Source organism: Caretta caretta, chromosome 23, assembly GCF_965140235.1.
Source record: "Caretta caretta isolate rCarCar2 chromosome 23, rCarCar1.hap1, whole genome shotgun sequence".
NCBI lineage: Eukaryota > Metazoa > Chordata > Testudines > Cheloniidae > Caretta > Caretta caretta.
Window position 1 is genome coordinate 757,867 of NC_134228.1, and position 22,851 is coordinate 780,717.

The following is a 22,851-nucleotide window of genomic DNA, read 5'->3' on the forward strand; positions in this document are numbered from 1 at the left end:
TATGACACCCTTTTGCCCTGCCCACCCTGGGGCGCTCTGTGCTCTCTGCCCCAGTGCTATACAATGCAACACTCTCAACCCGCAATGGACAGGGCAAGCGAGACGGGGCTGAGGGGAGAGCAGGGAAAGGGGGGGGGGCTGCTTAGACTCAAGGCCATCCCACCAATTGGTGGGGTTGTTTTCATGGCTGGAGGTGCGGGAGGGGATCTGCCTCTCAGACCCCAATTCCTAGGAACCACAGCCTCCCTGGCGAGCCGGCCAGCCCGAGAAGCTCCTGAGCAGCTGGCTTGGGAGTGATGTAGAGGAGAGCAGGGTGCCCCAAGCCCCGGAGCCCAGGCCTCCAGAGCCAACAGGACAGGATTCGCCGGGCGCCATGTGTCCTCCGGGCTGGTGCATTCTGCAGGGCTGTTGGGACTGTGGGCTCTTCAGGGGAGGGGCTGTCTCTTGCTCTACGTCTGCGCGGCCCTGATCGCGGTCAGTGTCTGGGAGGCACCCGGCACGATGGGGCCTCTATGTAATACATAACAGGTGACCCATTGCTAATGAGGAGCCTGACAAACACAGGAGGTCCCCGTCTCTCCACCCTGCGTGGACAGCTCAGAGCAGGAGCTGGGAGCACGCCAGCAAATCCTGCAAACACAGAGTGAGGCTGCCACCCCGTGGCCACGCAAAGTCCAGGCAGCATCTCTAGCAGAGCTGAGCCCAGAGAAGCCAGCCCTCCCAGCCGGCGACTCGCTGGGCTGCACCTCCGTCTCCTGGCACGTCCACACTCCAATCTCAGATGGACAGTGTGCACGCACGCTGCCCATGTGGACACGCCTATCCCACGGAGATACCCGCATGCACACGTCCTCACTCTCATTGCTCAGCCTGTCACCGGGGCACCATCTCGGCCTCTCCCAGCGCCCAACCCCCAAGCTCCGGCTAAGCCTTGCTGACTTCCTGCCACGCATCCCATTGCACCACCCGGCCCCAGCTCTCTCCCAGGCCCTCGCCCGCTGCCACTCCCGCTCCCAGCCGGGCAGACGCAGGCTTGCCCTGCGTGGATCTATTCCAATGCTGCTGCAGAGACCAGGCGCAGAACGGGGGTGTCCCGGGGGGCTGCAGGGCGCTGAGCTGCACTGAGCCACCAGGGCTCAGGTATGGGCTGCCCCATGGCCCACGCGAGGGTTCCAGCCCCCGCCGCACAGGGCAAAGCAGCTGTTAGCACTGGTGAGTTTCCCCATCCGGGGCCATCAGACCCAGAGATGCTGGGCCAGAAGGAGCCATTGTGCCACCCCCTCCAGCCCACTGTGTACCAGAGAGCCTCCCCTGGACAGCCTGGGCCCCCCATTCGCGGGCTGCGCTCCTCAACCAAGGGACATTTATTCACATGTACAAACACCCGACACGTGTCCCCGCCAGGGGGAGCAGTGCCTCTGGCCCCACCAGAGCGGCCCAGTCCAACCGGCACCGGAGCAATGCCCTGACAGACCCACAGGCAGGGGGTAACGAACAGGCCTGCCCCGTAACGAACCCGCCAACCCGACTCGTAACAAACTAACCTGGGAGTCAGCGAGGGAGCGACCGCTGCAGGACTCAGCTCCCACCCTGACCCCGCACCGTGAGTCCGGCCAGCGCGGCCAGGATGCGCTGCCATGCGCTTTGTAGGAGCAGGACCATGTGCCCTCCCAGAGCTGGGGAGAGAACCCAGGAGTCCTGACACCCAGCTCCCTGCTCTGACCACTAGGCCCCCGTCAGGGCTAGGCCCAGACACACAACCCTGGCCGTCACTGGTGTTGCTTTCTGTGCCGCAGGATCTCCGTGGACGTGAACAAGAAGTCCCGCTCGCAGGCATCACAGTGATAAGGTCTCTGCAGAGCAGTTGCTTTGGCTGAACTCTCAGCGGCCTCTTCCAGGGGAGCTGCAAGAGCAGACGAAACGGCGTCACCTGATGGGCCGAGCAGCCGACCTGGCAGCTAGGACCCCCCTGGGTGGCTTGGCCGGGAGACCCGTCCCCGTGGAGGGACATGGCCGGTGGCCCACAGCCAGCGCAGTGCCTGGGGCAGAGACCAGCTGGGCTGGGACCCACCCCAGAACCCCCAGGCCTGCACGGTGACCGGACGGGGGACGCCAGCCCTGGAACCCAGGCCGTGCCCCCGCCCGGCGCGACCCCAGCAGAGACTCACCCTCCTGGGGCCGGGGCCGACAGCTGCTCTCATGGCTCATGCGCTCCATGGGGGTGAAGGGCATGTAGAGAGCGCAGTGCGGGCAGGTCCAGAAGCTGCGCAGGCAGTCGCTGTACAGGTCGGTCTCGCTCTGCAAGGGACAAAGTCGGAGGGGCACAGGGTGGGACCCGGAGCCTTCGCCTCAGGGGCTGCCGGCCCCAATCCGGGGTGCGGGCTGGGACCCAGAACCTCTGCCGGGGGAATGCCGGCCCCAGTTCGGGAACGGGGAGGGGAGCCGGGGGGCGAAGGGGAGGGAAGCTGAGGGGCCCACAGCCGCTGCCTTGGGGCCCCCTGATCTGGGCCAGAGGAGCTGTGGGGGGATATGGAGCCCCTGCCTTGGAGGCCGCTAGTCCCCATCCAGGGGGGAGCCCCGGGCTCCCAGCACTCACCGCGAGGCAGTTGTAGGTCAGGAACTCAGCCACCCTGTAGCCGCCCTTCTCCTCGTCGGGCGTCATCTCTGCCCCCTGGAAGAGCCCCGGGAGCCCCGGTGCAGCCGCCACCGTCTGGGGCCCCACGTAGCAGTTCTGCTTCTCCAGCGCCGTCAGCCGGCGCAGGCTGTACTGCACCTGCAGGGGGCGCCGGGGGTGAGGCGGGGGGGCGAGGGCGTGTCACCCGGCTGCCTGCCCGGCTGCTCCCGCCCTGCCCAGAGAGAGCTGCATTCCCCGGCACAGGGTCTGCACAATGCACCGGGCAACACCCCACCCCCACCGGCGCCGGGGGGAGCCGCCCGGGGGCGCCCTGCTACCTGCGCCCCCCACCGGCGCCGGGGGGAGCCGCCCGGGGGCGCCCCGCTACCTGCGCCCCCCCCCCCCCCACCGGCGCCGGGGGGAGCAGCTCGCGGAGGGGCTCAGATCCTGCAAACACACCATGTGCAGACTGGAAGTGGTGGGGATCGCGGCCAGTGTCCAGGCTGCCCCCCAGCCCTTCCTATTGACGTGTGGGTGACAGCTGTCCCAGACAGCACACACCCAGCGAGGGGAGGCAATGTACCGGCGCGTTGCACAGGCAGCTACCAGCCGTGCACCCACTGGTGGCATGAGCCTGCACAGGCCCTGCCCCATGCCTCAGTTTCCCCATCCGTAGGGTGGGGAGGATGTTCCCTCGCTGCCTGCGGAGCAGAGGGTGCAAAGCTCGGTGGAAAGGTTTCCCTGGGGGGCTGCAGGGCCTGAGCTGCCCGGGGTGGACCCTGGCTCGGCCCGGCTGCACTGGGGAAGCTGCAGATACCTTCTGCTGCAGGAACTCCAGCAGCCCCTGCCTCAGCGTCGCCACCTCCCGAGGGTCCGGCCTGTGCCCTGGCTCCCCGCGCCTCCCCTCCAGCTGCCGGTTCAGGAGCCCCTCCCAGGCGGCGCGGAGCTGCAGGGCTGTGGAGAGCAGCCGCAGGGCCGCCCCGCTGTCCGGCACGCACAGCTCCAGCCAGGAGTCTGCCACCAGCCGCGTGCAGTCCGCGCTGGTGTCCAGGGCACGGGAGAACAGTAGGAGAGCCTGGGGGAGAGAGCAATGGTCAGGTCGGGGGCAGAGCCATGGTCAGCTATGGGGATACCTGGGGGGCAGAGCCATGGTCGGCTATGCGGGGGTCTGGGTCACAGAGGGTGAGAGTAGGGGCACGGAAGGGAGGACCGACAGTGCAGGGGTGACATCGGGAAGCGCGGGGGCAGGGAGAGGGTAGGGGAGCCAGGGTGCAGGGTGTGGGGCAGGGCCAGGCACCCACCTGCAGGGCCGGCGCCCGCAGGCAGTTCACCAAGTAGGGCTTGTTGGTCTCCAGCAGCGAGACGAAGGCCAGGAGCTGGTGCCGGCTGCTCAGCCCCTCCTGGGAACCTGCAAAGCCACAAGATGGGGGCTCAGCTCAGCCCTGCCGTGGGGGCTGGGGCGACCATAGGGTGGGGAGGGCCCACAGCCCCCTCAGCCCCACTGCTCTGAGTGGGGCCAGAAGAACACGTGGAGGAGCACAGCAGGCTTGGGGGCTGGGCTTCAGGGGCCCTGGCTTCCAGCCCCAGCTCCCCAACAGACACCCTGCGTGACCCCAGGCTAGTCCCTGCATCTCTCTGGGACTCAGTCACCCTGTGCCACGGGGAGAAGGGTCCTTGCTGGGTCTGGTTGGACTGGGAGCTCTCTCCGCGTCGGGGCACCAAGGGGCTGGGGCCAGGTCACCCTCCGTCCCTCTCTCCCTACCTCTGCTCCTCCCGGGCTCTGCCTTCTCCTCTGTGGCCTGCAGCAGCTCTGGGCTGCTGGCAAAGACACAGGTCGGGTGCAGGACAATCCCCTGCTTGTTCTTGGTGTGAAAAATCTGCAAGGAGACCAGATGAGGCATCAGGGCCGGGGCCAGTGGCCATGCTGGGTGACTGCAACCGGTGCTGGAGACCCCAGCCTGGGGCACAGCTCTCACGGGCTTCCTCCTTTGCAGACTCCCAAACCTCTAGCCCAGACCCCGTTCCCTTTCCAGAGCTGGGAAAGAACCCAGGAGTCCTGGCTCCCACCCCGCAGCGCTAACCACCAGACTCCCACCCCCTCCCAGAGCTGAGACAGGCCCCAGGAGCTGGAGGGGGGTCGCGAGAGGCGCACCTGGTCAGAGTCCTTGCGGCAGCTGTTGTACTGATCGGGCACGGCCAGCTGGGGGTAGAGACCCCTGCACAGCACCAGCTTGAGCAGGGCAAACTGGTGGGAGGACAGGGCCGTGCCGGACGCAGCCTGGAGCTCGTCCACGTTGTGCCGTAGCTTGAACTTGACGTCCTGCCGAGGGAAGGGGCGATGGGTGGGGGGGGCAGAGCTGAGAGGAGCTCAGGGCGCCCCCGGCAGCCCCTAGGAGCACCCCACTGCAAGCAACAGCACTGCCTAGCCTGGGCTCCGGCAGGCAGAGCCCGGCACTGCCCCCGTCCCGGCAAACCCTGCGGGCAGACGCTCCCGGGCTCCCGGCAGGGAGGGGCCAGCCTGCCACAGCCACGGGGTCCTGGCCCCCATCCACCAGCCGGGCTCGGTGCCCACAGCCCCTCGGCCTCACAGGGGCATGGCCCCGGCTTACACCCAGGGGACGTATCCAATGTCACAGAGACGGGGCCAGGAACTGAACCCAGGAGTGGTGGGGGCCACGGCCAGTCCCAAGCCCCACCCACTGCTCTAACCCACTGGACCCCACTCCCCTCCCAGAGCAGGGTCAGAACCCAGGAGTCCTGGCTCCCTCCTGCTGGTGGGGGGAGGGCACGGCAGGAAGCCAGCAGGTGACGCAGAGAAAGCTCTTGGTGCCGGCTTGGCCCCAGTGAGGGGTAGGATGGGGGAGCCCAGCAGGGCGGTGCCCTCTGCCCCACTCTCCCCCCACTGGGACCCCCCTCCCATGCACCTGGATATCGACGCCTGACGGCCCGGTCCCGCTGGCTCCCTCGTCGCTGGAGGAGCCGGCCTCCCCTTCCTGCAGCCTCAGCACCTTGCGCGTCCGCCCCCCCCGTCTCCTCATGCCGCTGCCGCAGCCGGTGCAGCTCCCGGCGCTCCCGGTGTCGGCTCTGCCGGGCGTAGCTGTCCCTGGGCCCCTGCACAGGCTCCAGCAGACCGTGGTCCCGGAGCAGCGCCTGGGGGTGGGGGGCAGGAGGTTAGGCGGGGAAGGGGCTAGGGTGGGGGCCGTGCTGGGTTCTGAGGGGACACCCAGACCCTCTCCCGCCGCACACCCACCTGGAACTGGTGCCGCAGGTTGGCCGCCTCGTAGAGCCGGTGCTCCTCCAGCCCCCGGAGCCGGCACCATTTCCGGGAGCTGCCAGCCCGCTCCGACTTCACCTGCCGGCCACACCGAAGCCTCAGCTTATTCGGGGAGGGGCAGGGAGCCATCCTGCTGCACCCCACAGCCCCCGCCACGGGGCATCTCCTCCCGCAGACCCCCCCCACAGCCCCCGCCACGGGGCATCTCCTCCCCCAGACCCCCCCACAGCTCCCGCCACAGGGCATTTCCTCCCCCAGAGCACCCCCCATGGCGCATCTCCTCCCGCAGACCCCCCCAAAGCTCCCGCCATGGGGCATCTCCTCCCCCAGACCCCCCCCACAGCTCCCGCCACGGGGCATCTCCTCCCCCAGACCCCCCCACAGCTCCCACCACAGGGCATCTCCTCCCGCAGACCCCCCCCACAGCTCCCACCACAGGGGATCTCCTCCCCCAGACCCCCCCACAGCTCCCGCCATGGGTCATCTCCTCCCGCAGACCCCCCCCCACAGCTCCCGCCACGGGGCATCTCCTCCCCCAGACCCCCCCCACAGCTCCCGCCATGGGGCATCTCCTCCCCCAGACCCTTAACAGCTCTCCCACAGGATGTAACCCCCCCAAGGGGTCTGCCCCCACAAGCCCTCCTGCAGAGCAGATGGCCAGCCAGTCCCACCTGCACCCACTCGTTGAAGGTATTGAGCAGTGTCAGCGGGTCGCCGTGGGGGCTCTCGAGGGGCCGGCGGGCCGTGGCACAGTCGGGGTTGGTGCGTGTGGGGCGCAGGAATGGGGACTGCACGCTCAGCGCTGCCGCCATGGTGAGCACCGGCTCAGCCAGCCCGAAGAGCGCACCCAGAACCAGCATCTTCCCTGCAGCGGGATGGGGGGAGGAGAGCGTTACGGGGTGGGGGGGGGCAGCGAACCGCCTCCCATCCCCATCCCAAGGCTTAAAGTCCCTCTCCATGCCCCTGGCACCCACCCCACCCCCGATTTACCCCCTCACTCAGCCAGGGCCTCCCCAGCCCCCCGCGGCACCTCACCGATCACCACGTCCACGGGCAGCTGGGCCAGCAGGCTCCCGATGGGCGTCAAGCTCTCGGCCCTGTCCAGCGCCCCCTGCTCCCTCAAGTAGCGCACGGCTGTCTCCAGGCTGGACTGGGGGGGCGGCTCCAGGAAGGGGAAGGTCCGGGGGTCACCCAGCCCCATGCTCTTCATCTGGGGGGTGGAGAAATGAAAGATTAGCCCTTTGCCTGGACGTCATCACCGCTGCAGAACGGACATGCGGGTCACATGTGAGGAGCTGTGTATCTGCCCTGAAAAGTGTGTTCGGAAGGTGTGTGAGACAAGCAGGCCAGAAGGCGCCCCAGGTGCTCCTGCCAGGCAGGAGAGAAGAGACGCTTACCTCACCCGGGCTGAGTATCGGGGGGTCACAAGCACCCACTTACGCTGAGCAAAAGATGGATCGATAAGACTGCAGGAACACCCACAAACAGCAGGGTGACCCTGCTTGGACTTTTGGGGTGTAACTGGGATACAGAGAGACACCCGGGATCCTTCACCGAGGGGCAAGCAGCCAGCTGGCACATTGTATGACTGGAGGATCACAGTCGTTCTGGCTGGTCCTTGCTGGGAGATACAGACCGGCTGTTCGTTCAGCTCAGGCTCGCATAGCACGCCACGGTTTTATTTTATAAGTGACCCCAAACATCCATTAATTCGACCTGCTGCTTCTCGAACCTCCGCTCTCCGCTAAATCCCTGACTTGTTCTCACGCTGAACGGATCCACCGGCTGTGTGCTAAGTGGAGCTGTGCGCCGGGGGGTGACGGCGAGCTGGGGCGCGCTGCTCCTTGGGGAGCGGTGGAAGGGGGCTGGATGCCGTAGGGTGGCGCTTGGAGGGCTCTGGCGTTGGAGGGTGCTGCCCTGCAGGACCGCGGAGCCGGCGCAGGCCGAGAGGGGAGGGCTCGCGTGGCCTGTAGCCGGTGGAGTCAGAGCGGACCCCCGGCAGGGACAGCCTCACAGCCCCGGAAGCGTCACGCAGAGGCTGGGAGGCTGCAGGGGCTGGGCCCAGCGCTTCCTCCCGTGATGCTGGAGACCTGGGAGCGAGTTCCGGCTCCAAGGATGCTGCACAAGCCAGCACTCGGCACGGCCACACATTGGGCAGGCTGGGGGCTCAGCCCTCCAGAGCAGAGCATCTACCCAGGTTCCCCCCTTTCGAAGGACAGCTCCCCCCAGCAGTGACAGACCCGCCTGGGGACAGGGGAGATCCCCCCTCCCCGGCTCTGCCCACCTGCAGCACCAGGGCGTCGAGCGCCACGCGCTGGATCTCCGGCACCGGGTAGGGAGCGAAGGCGTCGTAGTCAGATTCAGCGTAGAGCCGGTAGCAGACCCCGGGGCCCGTCCGGCCCGCGCGCCCCTTCCGCTGCTCGGCGCTGGCCCGGCTGATCCAGAACTCCTGCAGCCGCTGCAGCTTGGCCTGGGGGTCGTAGCTGAGTTCCTTCACCTTCCCTGGGGGGCAGGACAGGCAGACACTCTGGGGACAATCTCCACACGCCTCACCCAGCACCCGGCCGCCCCCATCCTGCCGTGCTCAGAGCCACAGCCAAAGGGGAGTCCCAGGCCGGCCCGGAGAGTGGAGCCCCCACCCCACCAGCTGGTGCTGGCCCACGCCTCCCAGCCCCGAAGCGAGGGGAGGGCGTCTCACCAGAGTCCAGCACAAAGCGCACCCCATCGATGGTGACCGAGGTCTCGGCGATGTTGGTGGAGACGATGCATTTCCGGACTCCTGGGGGGGGCATGTCAAACACCTGGGGGGTGGGGGGAAGAGATGGGGAGTCACAGCTCCTGACACACCCCGCCACCCCTGCTGGTCCCCTCTGCACCCCCACACACGGCTACTCTCCACCCCCTTCCCCCTCCCTTCGCCCAACAGTCCCCCGCCCACCCCACAGCACCGCTCCCCCCAGCCACCCCACGCACCCCCCTTCCTAGCCCCCACAGCCACTCCCCAGCTACGTTCCCCTCCTAGCCCCATCTCTCATGCCAGCTCCCCACAGCACGCTCCCCCACCGGGGGGCACAGCCCAGTCCAGCGGAGGCCTTGGCCCCTGCCCCGCGCCCAGACCCACCTTGTCCTGCTCGGCAATGGAGAGGGTGCTGTGCAAGGGCAGCACCACCCAGCGCTGGGTGTGGGTGGCATAGGCCTGGGCCACCTCCAGCACGGCGCTGATCTCCGCCACCCCGCTCAGGAAGACGAGCAGGTCGCCCCGCTCCTCGGGCGGGTACTTGTGGTCGATGGCCTGCAGCACCCGCAGGTAGGGCCGGGGGTCCAGCCGCTCCGGCTTCCCGCTCGCTGCCAGAGCCTCCTCCTGGGGGATGGGCTGGTAGACGACCTGGGCAAGCAGAGACGCCATGGCCACAGGGCAGGGAGAGAGAGCGCCCGACGCTGGGCAGCCCGAGGGCCGGCCCCGCGGGGACACCGCCCTCATCGGCCCAGCAGGCTGGAGGTGCAGGGAGAGGGAGGGCAGTGGCGTGGCTTAGCCGGCTCAGCACTGGGAGCCGGGACTCCTGGGTTCTGCCCGCACTACGGGCGGGGAGTAAGGCCCAGTGGGTTAGAACCGGGGGGCTGGGAAGCCAGGACTCCTGGGTTCTAATCCGCCTGCGTACAGACACAGCTGCATCTCAGCACCGGGTGAGGGATCCCTGTACACACAGGCCGTGTGCCCCACCCCAGAGGTGGCCACGTCTCAGCACCGGAGGGGGACCCCCAAGGATGCGGCAGGGGTTCAGCAAGGGGCTCCCCAAGTTCCCATCCACGCCCCCCCCCCATGCTCTCACCGTGATGGGGAAGAGCCGGCCGGGCACCTGCACCACGGGGGCACCCCCGAAGTACCCCGCAAAGAGGCGGATGTTGATGGTGGCCGACATGAGCACCAGCTTGAGGTCGGGGCGGGCGGGCAGCAGGCGGCGCAGCACGCCCAGAAGGAAGTCGCTATGCAGATGCCGCTCGTGCACCTCGTCGGCAATCAGCACCTGGTACCCGGGCAGCGCCGGCTCGCGCTGCACCTGCCGCAGCAGCAGCCCCTCCGTCAGGAAGACGATCTTGGTGGCCGGGGAGCGGGTGCTCTCGAAGCGGATCTGGTATCCCACCTGGGGAGGAGCAGGGGCGGGCGGGCGGTCAGCAGGAGGGGAGCCCAGCACCTGCCAGCCAGGGCAGAGGGCCAGCACGGAGGGACCATGGTGCTCGCCCCAGACAGCTGGTGCTGAAATGCATGGAGCTGCCCTAAGAGAGGCCCCTGATCACCGGCACAGAGCCCTCGGGGCTCGGCCCAGACCCCCAGGCACTGCCTGCTCCCAGGGCACGGCCCAGACCCCCATGGGGGGTGGTTGGGAGGGCACAGCCTAGATCTCAGGGCTCTCTGCATCCCCAAGGCATGGCCCAGCCCCCATTCTCTGCATACAATCTCACCCACTGCCCCCACGCAGCAGGGCTATGGGACAACAGCGAGAGGCCACATGGGGTCGGGGCATCTGGGACCCCCGCTGGGTTTAGCTGGGATTCCTGGCCAGGAGGAGCGGGGGGCACAGCAGGTCTCACGTCCTCCCTGTCCAAATTCCCTCAGCCTGGCACAGACCCTGCCTGAGCCCTGGGGCACCCCTGGTCCCAGCCCCACTCACCTCAGCCCCATACTGGTGCAGGCTCTCAAAGCCCACCCGCTTGGCCAGCGAGATGCAGGCGATGCGACGTGGCTGGGTGCAGGCCACGTGACTGTACCCAGCCGCTAGCAGGTACTGGGGGACCTGTGTGGACTTGCCACAGCCCGTGTCGCCGGCTACCACCACCACCTGGTTCTGGGCCACAGCCCGCAGCAGCCGGTCGCGGTACTGAGCAATGGGCAGGGCCGCCCGCTCCCGCTGCAGCTTGGCCAGCTTGGCAAAGCTCTGCTTCTGGGCGAAGTCCAGGTAATGCAGCAGGGCGGCGCGGAACTGGGAGCGCTGCTCGGCCGGCACCCCTGGGCCCTGCCGCGGACCCCCCCTCCTGCCCCGCGCCAGCCCCTCCACGTCCCCGCTCAGCACCGACAGGTTGATCCGGTAGCACGGGTCGTACTCCCGTGGGAGGCCAGCCAGCCCAGGGGCGGCAGAGGGGTCAGCCCGGGCCGGGGGAGCCCACACCGCCGGCTCCCCCTTCGCCTTCAGGGTCTGGAAGCGCTGGAGCCGGCCGAAGAAGGCCCAGAACTGGCGGCTGTCTTCAGAGCCCGCCCGGATGTAATCCTGCTCCCGGAAATACAGCTCCTCCAGCCGGCGCCGCATCTCGGGGCAGCTCCAGTCCCAGCAGCCGCCCTGCTGCCCCCGGGACGGGGAGGGGTCTCTGCTTCGCCTCTTGGCCCTGCGCTCCTTCTCCGACGATGGCATCTCTGCCCCCTTGGGTCACCCCCGGCGAAGACCTCCCACTTCTCGGCAGAGGCAGGGGATGGGAATCTGGATCTGGGCAACCCACGGGGGTCAGGGGGTTGGAAATCCGGACAGGGCTGGAGGCAGGAAACAGCTGAATCTCTGCGGGGGCCTCACCCCAACTGGCCACTCCGTGGTGGGTGAACGGGTTTGGGGGTCCCACTCAAGGCTGATCTCTCCAGTGCCTGGGGGTTGGGGGACAGAAAGCAATGTGTAAGGACAAGAACTCGTTCTGGAAGAGCATGAGCCCCGGGCCCGCCGGGCGACGGGCCGGGAACCCTGTGCCAGGCAGGGGGGATTAAACCCAAACAGCTCTCTGGGCTTGATCCATCCCCTGGCACCAGAGGGCACCTGCCCTCTCCCACCCACCAAGGAGCTAATGCCCCAACAAAGCATCCCGCATGGCCCCTCTCTGTGCTCTCGTGTGCCCCCCTCCAGAACCCTCTGCTATCCCTCCCACAGACCCCCCTCCAAACCTCTATGGGCTACCCTGCACCCCCTGCTATCCCTCCCACAGACCCCCCCATTGCCCTATGGGCCCCCCTGAACCCTCTGCTATCCCTCCCACAGACCCCCCTCCAAACCTCTATGGGCTCCCCTGCACCCCCTGCTATCCCTCCCACAGACCCCCCTCCATTCCCCTATGGGCCCCCACGCACCCCCTGCTATCCCTCCCACAGACCCCCCTCCATTCCCCTATCGGCCCCCACGCACCCCCTGCTATCCCTCCCACAGACCCCCCCCATTCCCCTATGGCCCCCCGCGCTCCCTGCTATCCCTCCCACAGACCCCCCCATTCCCCTATGGGCCACCCCAAACCCTCTGCTATCCCTCCCACAGACCCCCCTCCATTCCCCTATGGGCACCCCCAAGTCCCCTGCTATCCCTCCCACAGACCCCCCCATTCCCCTATGGGCCCCCCCGAACCCTCTGCTATCCCTCCCCAGACCCCCCTCCAAACCTTTATGGACTCCCCTGCACCCCCTGCTATCCTTCCCGCAGACCCCCCTCCATTCCCCTATGGCCCCCACGCACCCCCTGCTATCCCTCCCACAGACCCCCCCTTTCCCCTATGGGCCCCCCCAAGCCCCTGCTATCCCTCCCGCAGACCCCCCCATTCCCCTATGGGCCCCCACGCACCCCCTGCTATCCCTCCCACAGACCCCCCCTTTCCCCTATGGGCCCCCACGCACCCCCTGCTATCCCTCCCACAGACCCCCCTTTCCCCTACGGGCCCCCCCAAGCCCCCTGCTTTCCCTCCCGCAGACCCCCCCATTCCCCATGGGCCCCCATGCACCCCCTGCTATCCCTCCCGCAGACCCCCCCATTACCCATGGGCCCCCACGCACCCCCTGCTATCCCTCCCACAGGCCCCCCCATTCCCCTATGGGCCCCCACGCACCCCCTGCTATCCCTCCCGCAGACCCCCCCATTCCCCTATGGGCCCCCCCAAGCCCCTGCTATCCCTCCCACAGACCCCCCCTTTCCCCTATGGGCCCCCCCAAGCCCCCTGCTATCCCTCCCACAGGCCCCCCCATTGCCCTATGGGCCCCCACGCACCCCCTGCTATCCCTCCCACAGACCCCCCTTTCCCCTATGGGCCCCCCCAAGCCCCCTGCTATCCCTCCCACAGGCCCCCCCATTCCCCTATGGGCCCCCACGCACCCCCTGCTATCCCTCCCACAGACCCCCCTTTCCCCTATGGACCCCCCCAAGCCCCCTGCTTTCCCTCCCGCAGACCCCCCCATTCCCCATGGGCCCCCATGCACCCCCTGCTATCCCTCCCACAGACCCCCCCATTCCCCTATGGGCCCCCACGCACCCCCTGCTATCCCTCCCACAGACCCCCCCTTTCCCCTATGGGCCCCCCGCACCCCCTGCTATCCCTCCCACAGACCCCCCTCCGTTCCCCTATGGGCCCCCACGCACCCCCTGCTATCCCTCCCGCAGACCCCCCCTTTCCCCTATGGGCCCCCCGCACCCCCTGCTTTCCCTCCCGCAGACCCCCCCATTCCCCTATGGGCCCCCCGCACCCCCTGCTATCCTTCCCGCAGACCCCCCCTTTCCCCTATGGGCCCCCCGCACCCCCTGCTATCCTTCCCGCAGACCCCCCCATTCCCCTATGGGCCCCCCGCACCCCCTGCTATCCCTCCCACAGACCCCCCTCCGTTCCCCTATGGGCCCCCACGCACCCCCTGCTATCCCTCCCGCAGACCCCCCCTTTCCCCTATGGGCCCCCCGCACCCCCTGCTTTCCCTCCCGCAGACCCCCCCATTCCCCTATGGGCCCCCCGCACCCCCTGCTATCCTTCCCGCAGACCCCCCCTTTCCCCTATGGGCCCCCCGCACCCCCTGCTATCCTTCCCGCAGACCCCCCCATTCCCCTATGGGCCCCCCGCACCCCCTGCTATCCCTCCCACAGACCCCCCTCCGTTCCCCTATGGGCCCCCACGCACCCCCTGCTATCCCTCCCGCAGACCCCCCCTTTCCCCTATGGGCCCCCCGCACCCCCTGCTTTCCCTCCCGCAGACCCCCCCATTCCCCTATGGGCCCCCCGCACCCCCTGCTATCCTTCCCGCAGACCCCCCCTTTCCCCTATGGGCCCCCCGCACCCCCTGCTATCCTTCCCGCAGACCCCCCCTTTCCCCTATGACCGCCCCGGCCCCGGCCCCGCTCTCACCGCTCGGGCCTCGCAGGCCGCAGCCGCCGGGAAGCGCCGCCTCCCGCAGCCGGGCCCGCCCCGCGTCCCTCCGCGCCGCGCCTGGGGGATCTGCTCCCGGGGGGCTCGGGGTCCCCCCCGCTGGGGCCGGTGCCCCCCCCCGCTGCATTGGGGGGCTGGGATCTGCTCCCGGGGGGCTCAGGGTCCCCCCCGCTGGGGCCGGTGCTGCCCTCCCGCTGCATTGGGGGGCTGGGATCTGCTCCCGGGGGGCTCGGGGTCCCCCCCGCTGGGGCCGGTGCCGCCCCCCCGCTACTTTGGGGGGCTGGGATCTGCTCCCGGGGGGCTTGGGGTCCCCCCCGCTGGGGCCGGTGCCCCCCCGGCTACTTTGGGGGGCTGGGATCTGCTCCCGGGGGCCACGGGGTCCCCCCCGCTGGGGCCGGTGCCCCCCCCGCTGCATTGGGGGGCTGGGATCTGCTCCCGGGGGGCTCGGGGTCCCCCGCGCTGGGGCCGGTGCCCCCCCCGCTGCATTGGGGGGCTGGGGTCTGCTCCCAGGGGGCTCGGGGTCCCCCCTGCTGGGGCCGGTGCTGCCCCCCCGCTGCATTGGGGGGCTGGGATCTGCTCCCGGGGGCCTCGGGGTCCTCCCTGTGGGGCCGGTGCCCCCCCCCGTTGCATTGGGGGGCTGGGATCTGCTCCCAGGGGGCTCGGGGTCCCCCCCGCTGGGGCCGGTGCCGCCCCCCCCGCTGCATTGGGGGGCTGGGATCTGCTCTCGGGGGCCTCCCTGTGGGGCCGGTGCCCCCCTCCCGTTGCATTGGGGGGCTGGGATCTGCTCCCAGGGGGCTCGGGGTCCCCCCTGCTGGGGCCGGTGCTGCCCCCCCGCTGCATTGGGGGGCTGGGATCTGCTCCTGGGGGGCTCGGGGTCCCCCCTGCTGGGGCCGGTGCCCCCCCGCTGCATTGGGGCCTGGGATCTGCTCCCGGGGGGCTCGGGGTCCCCCCTGCTGGGGCCGGTGCCCCCCCCCGCTGCATTGGGGGGCTGGGATCTGCTCCCGGGGGTGCGGCTCGTACATGCTCCCCTGCACTGGGGGCCTGAGGGGCTCCGCGCAGGGTCTGGGACACGCTCCCCCTGTTACATTGGTGGGGAGGAATTCCCACCCCTCCCTGCAGGGGACCTGCGCGTCATCCCCCCGCCCATCAGGGCTGCAGGGCACAGAGCTGGGGGGAGGGGGCTGTAGGGTTCTGGGGGTCCCACTGCCCCCGGGCAGCTGGGTCTGGGACAGGGGCACCCTTCATCCGCCCTGCAGCTGAGCCCCCGGCTTTGCTTCCAGTCAGTCACACTCCCCCTGCGAGGCACGGCTTGAGTTAGTGCTCTGCGGTGGCAGGGATCGGGCTGCAGGCTCCCACAAGCCAGCCAAAGAAGGGGGCAGGAGAGGGATCCCCACAAGGCTGTGATTTATGGGTGATCTCCATTGCAGCGGCACCCTACAGATGCAGAACAGAGAGACGGTCCCTGCCCCCAGAGCTTCCAGTCGGAGCAGTTCAGTGGTAATACGGAGCTAGCCCCTTCGCTGAGGGGCTGCAGGATGTTCGGGGGGCAGCAGATCTTACTGCTCCCTCCAGCCGATTCTGCAGAGACTCAGCTCCCCACAGCACTAGCCAGGCTAAGCGACCACGCAAGGCACAGATGAGGTACCCGCAAGGCACAGATGGACAGCAGCCAGGCTGCGAGCTTCTCTCCTTGTCAGTCCAGTCCCCTGCTCTCCTGGTCCCGCCCGAGCTGGGGGACCCCCATGGACCTAAACCATTGTCTCAGTGGCCTGCCCACTGCTCGTGGACGTGAACTGAGCCTGGACCTCACACTCTAGGTCTGTCCCCTCCTCCTGGAGGACGTCAGCCAGGAGGCTTTGCACCAGGCCCCGGAAGCCCTGGCCCATCCCCACATAGATGATGGGGTTGAGGCAGCTGTTGACGTAGGCCAGGCTGACGACGAGGGGCTGGGTGGCGTCTGCCAGCTTGTACAGACGGGCGTTGGGGGCGTGGGCGGCCAGGATCAGCCCCACCACGTGGTAGGGGAGCCAGCAGGCAAAGAAGCCGACAATCACAACCAGCACAACGACCGTGGGCCTGTGGCATTGGACCACACAGCTACCCTGGATGCGGGCCAGGACTAGGCCGTAGCAGGTGGCGATCACCACGAAGGGGACCAGGAAGCCGGCGGCGAAGCGGAAGGTAGCGACGGACACCTCGACGGCGGTCTGGTATCCGGACACGCGAGTGTACTCCAAGACACACATCACTTTGTCTGAGAACGCCTTGGGGTGCGTCGTCCGGAAGATGAAGGTTGGGAGGGTCATGAGCAGAGCCAGGAGCCAGGCTGCCCCGCTCAGGCCCCAGGCCAGCCGGGTCGTGCGGTGGTTCTGGCACCAGACGGGCCTGGTCACCAGGGCGCAGCGGTCCAGGCTGATGGCCGTCAGGAGCAGGACGCTGGCAAACATGTTCAGGATGGCGAGGGATGGGAGCAGCTTGCAGGCGAAGTCACCCAGCTCCCAGCGGTTGTCGCGGGCCACGGGCACGGCCAGGAAGGGCAGCGCCAGGCAGCAGAGGAGGTCGGCCACCGCCAGGTTGAGGAACCAGACGGTGTTCACCGTGCGCTTCATCCCGAAGCCCGTCACCCAGATGACAGCCGCGTTCCCCGGCACGCCCAGCAGGAAGACGAGGGAGTAGAGAACCAGAGACGCCCACAGGACGGGGGTCAGCAGGAAAGGCAGCGGAGTTGACGTGTCGAAGTCGGGCGCAGTGAAGTTACTGTACCAGTCAGGATAGTCACCATACAGCTCGGTGGCATTCATTCTGCACCAGGATCCGCGCCCTAAAAACCAAATTCGAGTTGAGTAAAATTCTCTCCCTTTTCTGCACTGAAATGGCACCGTCCCCCAGAGGCCTGGTGCTCGCTGCAGGAGCCAGCCAGACCTGGATGTATCGTCACATAGATCTGGAGGTCCCCTGTAGGCCCCGCAGCCCCTTCCCTTGCTGGTGTCCTGCTGCCAGCAGCTGAGCCAGAGGCTGGTCCCAAGCTTCGAGGAGCCATGAGAGCCCCACAAGGCCAAGTGCCTGATTTTACCAACAAGCCCCCAGCTCAGCAGTTCCAGGCCCCATGATTTCTCTGTGGGTTAGACAGACCCAGAGTTGCAGCCGGGACTCCTGCCCGCTGGATAACAGCCCCCCTCCCCCCCCCATGTACATGCCACAGCCACAAACCAGCCAGGGGGACCCTGCTGCAGAAGTCTCTGCCCACGGCCCAGTGGGTGAAGTAATGGGCCCCCCTTTCTGTGGCGCTCCAAGGGCTAATTCCTGCCACCATAGAATCATAGAATATCAGGGTTGGAAGGGACCTCAGGAGGACATCTAGTCCAACCCCCTGCTCAAAGCAGGACCAATCCCCAACTAAACCATCCCAGCCAGGACTTTGTCAAGCCTGACCTTAAAAACCTCTAAAGAAGGAGATTCCACCCCCTCCCTAGGTAACCCATTCCAGTGCTTCACCACCCTCCTAGTGAAAAAGTTTTTCCTAATATCCAACCTAAACCTCCCCCACTGCAACTTGAGACCATTGCCCCTCGTTCTGTCATATGCTACCACTGAGAACAGTCTAGAGCCATCCTCTTTGGAACCCCCTTTCAGGTAGTTGAAATCAGCTATCAAATCCCCCCTCATTCTTCTCTTCTGCAGACTAAACAATCCCAGTTCCCTCAGCCTCTCCTCATAAGTCATGTGTTCCAGACCCCTAATCATTTTTGTTGCCCTCCGCTGGACTCTTTCCAATTTTTCCACATCCTTCTTGTATTGTGGGGCCCAAAACTGGACACAGTACTCCAGATGAGGCCTCACCAATGTCGAATAGAAGGGAACCATCACGTCCCTCGATCTGCTGGCAATGCCCCTACTTATACAGCCCAAAATGCCATTGGCCTTCTTGGCAACAAGGGCACACTGCTGACTCATATCCAGCTTCTCGTCCACTGTAACCCCTGGGTCCTTTTATGCAGAACTGCTGCCGAGCCATTCGGTCCCTAGTCTGTAGCGGTGCATGGGATTCTTCTGTCCTAAGTGCAGGACCCTGCACTTATCCTTGTTGAACCTCATCAGATTTCTTTTGGCCCAATCCTTTAATTTGTCTAGGGCCCTCTGTATCCTATCCCTACCCTCCAGCATATCTACCTCTCCTCCCAGTTTAGTGTCATCTGCAAAGTTGCTGAGGGTGTGATCCACACCATCCTCCAGATCATTAATGAAGATATTGAACGTAACCGGCCCCAGGACCGACCCTTGGGGCACTCCACTTGATACTGGCTGCAAACTAGACATGGAGCCATTGATCACTACCTGTTGAGCCCGACAATCTAGCCAGCTTTCTATCCACCTTATAGTCCATTCATCCAGCCCATACTTCTTTAACTTGCTGGCAAGAATACTGTGGGAGACCGTGTCAAAAGCTTTGCTAAAGTCAAGGAACAACACGTTGTGACGAAGTGGGACTGTTCTTAATGTTTCCTCTGAATAGTGTGGGGGTGCCTCAGTTTCCCCTAGGCAGTTCTTAAGTATCTAGGTGGTGGGGTAAGGGTGTATGATCATTGCAGTGCCCTAGAGGGCATGTGTGTGCAGGAGTCTGGACACAGAGAATGGCCAACACCCTGTTTCCTGGCAACTGATGGCCTGGGCCCTTCCCCCCTGCAAGGTGAGAGCTGAAGGGTTGGAGAACAAAGGAATCAGGTGACCTCCTGGCCCGGGAAAGGAACAAAGCCCAGAGGAGGAGGGGCTGGAGGGGTTTTTCAGTTTGGGGCTGGCTGGGACATGGAGTGAAGTGCAGACGTGGTTGTCTGGCTCACTGCCCCCCAGAATGGACCCAGCTGAGGGGTCCCGTTCTCTGCACCTGCAAGCTCTGTTTTAGACCATGTTCCTGTCGTCTAATAAACCTTCTGTTTTACTGGCTGGCTGAGAGTCACGTCTGACTGCGAAGTTGGGGTGCAGGACCCTCTGGCTTCCCCAGGAGCACCGCCTGAGCGGACTCGCTGTGGGAAGCGCACGGAGAGGCAGAGGATGCTGAATGCTCCGAGATCAGATCCAGGAAGGTGGAAGCTGTGTGAGCTGTGTGTCCTGAAGACAGGCTGCTCACAGAAAGGCGACTACCCCAGAGTCCTGACTGACTTCATGGGGAGCAGTTCCAGAGCATCGCCCAGGAACTCCGTGACACACGTCCACTGCTTTCCCCACATCCACAGAGCCAGTTATCTCATCATAGAAGGCAATTAGATTAGTCAGGCATGACTTGCCCTTGGTGAATCCATGCTGACTGTTCCTGATCACTTTCCTCTCCTCTAAGTGCTTCAGAATTGATTCCTTGAGGACCTGCTCCATGATTTTTCCAGGGACTGAGGTGAGGCTGACTGGCCTGTAGTTCCCAGGATCCTCCTTCTTCCCTTTTTTAAAGATGGGCACCATGACCTCCTTGGGAGCTGCCTTGGCATGGGACAGGGTCCTGCTCTGACGTAACCCTGGCCTGCAGCTGTGGGGGAGTGACACCTCCCCATGACCGAGACAGTCACACTCCGTGCGCCCAGCTGAGACTGGGGCCCCATTGTGCCGAGGGCTGCACAGCGTGAGAGACAGGCTCTGCCCCAAAGAGCCGACAATGCAAACAGACGGAAGAGGGCTCGTTCTCCCCACATGGCAGTGGGGGGGGGCTGAGGCCCGGAGAGATGGAGTTACTCACCCCAGGGCTCAGCGGGCGTCTGTGGCAGAGCTGTGAGTTGGAGGCAGATCTCCTGAGTCCCAGCCCAGTGCCTTCCCCAATGGCTCACCCTCCTCTGCTGAGGCTTCAGTGCCAAGCTGTCCCCACCCAGGCGTGGGCCGGCCGCTGCTGCGCTCCGTGGGTGGGAGTCGTCTCTGCTTCCCTGGCGCATAAAGGGAAAACTCAGCCCAGGCCACCGAAGGGTTAATAGGACACACACACACACACACACACACACACACACAAGCTGGCTCTGCGGTTGCGTTTGCATCTCACCAGAGCATTGGGCAATGAGGCCTGGCTGCCGTGAGGAGGAAGCTCAGCAAAGCTGCAGAAGATGGGGAAGTTGGGAATTCTGCAGCGGCAGCAGAATCGGCTGGAGCCATGAGTGCGAGGGGCTGCGGGGGGCTCTGGCCAGAGCCAGGGGTGAGGGTGGCGTGATGGGAAATTCCAGCATCGGGGCTCTTCCCTGTATTTGCCAACGCAGTCTCGGCCCGGGGCTCCCTCTGTCAACGCCTCAGCCCCAGCAGGGAGGACGCGAGCACAGGCTGTCGGGGCTGGTGTAGAGAAGGTTACTCACTCAGCTGTCACACGTGTGAACAATGCATGTCGCAGACACAGCCGCAGAAGGTGCCGTGGAGGATGCCAAGCTGCCAGCCGGACTCCGGCAGTGAATCCTTTATTAGCCCTTTCTATTCAGATTCTGTTTATGAAGCAGGGCCTACTGCGTGGACCCACACCGTCCCCAGCGGATGGCACAGAGGGAAGCAAACAAACTAGCGCCAGCCTTGGAGTCCCTCCCCCAGGGGAGCAGGGTGTGGGTCACTGCCGGCTGCTCCTCAGAGCAGGGCTGGCCAGGGGCCCTGTCAAAATGCACTGGTGAGAGACTCCCCACTCAGCGCCTGGCTGCTTTGCAGCGTCATAGCCGGGGCTGGAGTGGGATCTTCCCAGCATCCCACAGGGGAGCTGGGGCAGCTCCCACTCCCACCTCACGCCGACCAAGAGCCCAGGTCCTCCAGAGAGAGGAGGGGGCATTAGCAGTGCCCACAGAGACCTGGCAAACTCACAACGCCCAGCATTGTGTGCATGGCCAGACTGGACCAGCCATGGGGTCCCTCTAGCCCAGTCTTCAATAGAGGCTATCGCCCACTGTTGCAGAGACGGTGATGGGATAACCTGCCCCTGGAGAATGTGCCCTCCAACCCGCCCCTGCCCAGTGAGGGGTCAGCTCCAGCCCCAAAGCAGGGGGACTGATAGCCCTCGACAGAGCGGAGATGGGGGCTGTCATAAATATAAAGGGAAGGGTAAGCACCTTTAAAATCCCTCCTGGCCAGAGGAAAAACCTTTCACCTGTAAAGGGTTAAGAAGCTAGGATAACCTTGCTGGCACCTGACCACAATGACCAATGAGGAGACAAGATACTTTCAAAAGCTGGGGGGGAGAAACAAAGGGTCTGGGTCTGTCTGTGTGATGCTTTTGCCGGGGACAGAACAGGAATGGTGTCTTAGAACTGAGTAAGTAATCTAGCTAGAGATGTGAGAGATTCTGATCTCTTTAAATGGCTGAGGAAATAAGTCTGTGCTGAATGGAATGGATATTCCGTCTGTGTGTCTTTTTGTAACTTAAGGTTTTGCCTAGAGGGATTCTCTGTGTTTTGAATCTGATTACCCTGTAAGGTATTTACCATCCTGATTTTACAGAGGTGATTCTTTTTACTTCTATTAAAATTCTTCTTTTCAGAACCTGATTGCTTTTTCATTGTTCTTAAGATCCAAGGGTTTGGGTCTGTGTTCACCTATGCAGGTTGGTGAGGATTTTTACCAAACCTTCCCCAGGAAGTGGGGTGCAAGGGTTGGGAGGATTTGGGGGGAAAGGCATTTCCAAACAACTCTTTCCCTGTAACCAGTTAAATGTTTGGTGGTGGCAGCGAAAGTCCAAGGGCAAAGGGTAAAATAGTTTGTACCCTGGGGAAGTTTTAACCTAAGCTGGTAAAAATAAGCTTAGGAGGTTTTCATGCAGGTCCCCACATCTGTACCCTAGAGTTCAGAGTGGGGAAGGAACCTTGACAGGGGCCACTTCCCGAGAGGCTGGTGTGCTAAGAACTCCACCCAGAACCTCTGCAACAGCCCGCAGCTGCTTGCATAAGCCCCGGCATTTCTACATTTTTACAGCTCCTCCCACCCTCCCCACAGCTGGGATGGCTGCCTCCCTAGGCAGGGGTGCGGGGGCCAATTGCTTCATCAGCTGCCAGTTTGCTTAGAGCAGCAAGAACATTCCCCAGCTGTCCTGTGACCAGCCTCCAAATAAACACCGGAAACGAGAACTGCAGTCAGCGCCTTGCTACTGCCCTGTGGGGTGGGAGAGAGGCCTGGACTCAACTGCCAAACTGCGTCCCCCCCATAGGATCCTGCTGGCCCCAGGGTCACGTGTGTAACCAAACCCGCCACCTTTCAGCTGGGCTCTGGATTTGTTAGCGGTGTGGGCAGGGGCTCTCCTTTGCAGCCCCTAAAACAAGGAGGGGCCCAGGCTGGGATTGGGGCCTTTAGGTGCAACCATAACACACAGACTCACGGGGGATGTTTCTGCTTGCACCCTGCCGGACAGCGTGTGCTGTCCCTGAGAACAGCGAGGTCTTTGTGCTGGTGCGGCCCCTGCCGCTCCCCGCTACCTTCGCTTGTGGCACATCCAAAAGCAGGCCCCTAGCGCCCAGCGGCTGGGCTCCTTGGGTCGTGGCCCCCCTGCACCAGCCCGGATCTGACCGCAGGTTCGGAGTCCTGGGGCCAGGGAATGCCGTGCTCTGTGCCCACTGGGAAGCACCTGGCTCAGTGCGAGACGCTGTGAAAATAGCAGTCGTCAAAGTTTCACCCCCAGCCGTTTGCGCTTTAGGGCCACAGACTGAGGCAGAGGGGGCCTTTAGGGCCACCCCCAGCTCATCGGACCGTGGACCCCACCAGGCAACCAGCCTGCGGCTCCTTTCAGACACCTGCTTTCATGGCCATGCCCCCGCCCCATGGCACTGCACGCAGCTGTCCCTAGCTACGTCCCACCGCAGCTGCCCAGAGCTGCTGAGCTCAGCTAT

The 22,851-nt window shown here is 65.3% G+C and overlaps 2 protein-coding genes across 4 annotated transcripts; both read right to left on the minus strand.

Annotated features, from left to right (window-relative positions):
* Positions 1 to 1,636: 1,636 nt before the first annotated feature.
* DHX34 (DExH-box helicase 34) lies at positions 1,637 to 11,763 on the minus strand. The gene is given in 17 exon segments (XM_048832874.2): positions 1,637 to 1,903; positions 2,169 to 2,298; positions 2,597 to 2,773; positions 3,432 to 3,689; positions 3,916 to 4,022; positions 4,377 to 4,491; positions 4,767 to 4,934; positions 5,539 to 5,643; positions 5,645 to 5,764; positions 5,865 to 5,966; positions 6,560 to 6,753; positions 6,924 to 7,098; positions 8,173 to 8,390; positions 8,587 to 8,689; positions 9,010 to 9,273; positions 9,719 to 10,030; positions 10,559 to 11,763. Coding segments are annotated over 17 exon segments (3,417 nt in total). The 5' UTR covers positions 11,294 to 11,763; the 3' UTR covers positions 1,637 to 1,769.
* Positions 11,764 to 15,419: 3,656 nt separating this feature from the next.
* On the minus strand, positions 15,420 to 22,829 carry LOC125628117 (C5a anaphylatoxin chemotactic receptor 1). Of its 3 annotated transcripts, none has more exons than XM_075122559.1 (3): positions 22,344 to 22,829; positions 19,755 to 19,935; positions 15,420 to 16,853 (listed from the first exon to the last, which is right to left on the minus strand). In XM_075122559.1, the coding sequence occupies exon 3, from the start codon at positions 16,831 to 16,833 to the stop codon at positions 15,781 to 15,783; it is 1,053 nt and encodes a 350-aa protein (XP_074978660.1). In that variant the 5' UTR covers positions 16,834 to 16,853; positions 19,755 to 19,935; positions 22,344 to 22,829; the 3' UTR covers positions 15,420 to 15,780. The 3 variants fall into 3 exon arrangements, with proteins under 3 accessions (XP_074978660.1, XP_048688868.2, XP_074978661.1); XM_048832911.2 differs by lacking the exon at positions 22,344 to 22,829 and adding an exon at positions 20,353 to 20,793; XM_075122560.1 differs by lacking the exon at positions 22,344 to 22,829 and adding an exon at positions 20,049 to 20,335.
* Positions 22,830 to 22,851: the final 22 nt, after the last annotated feature.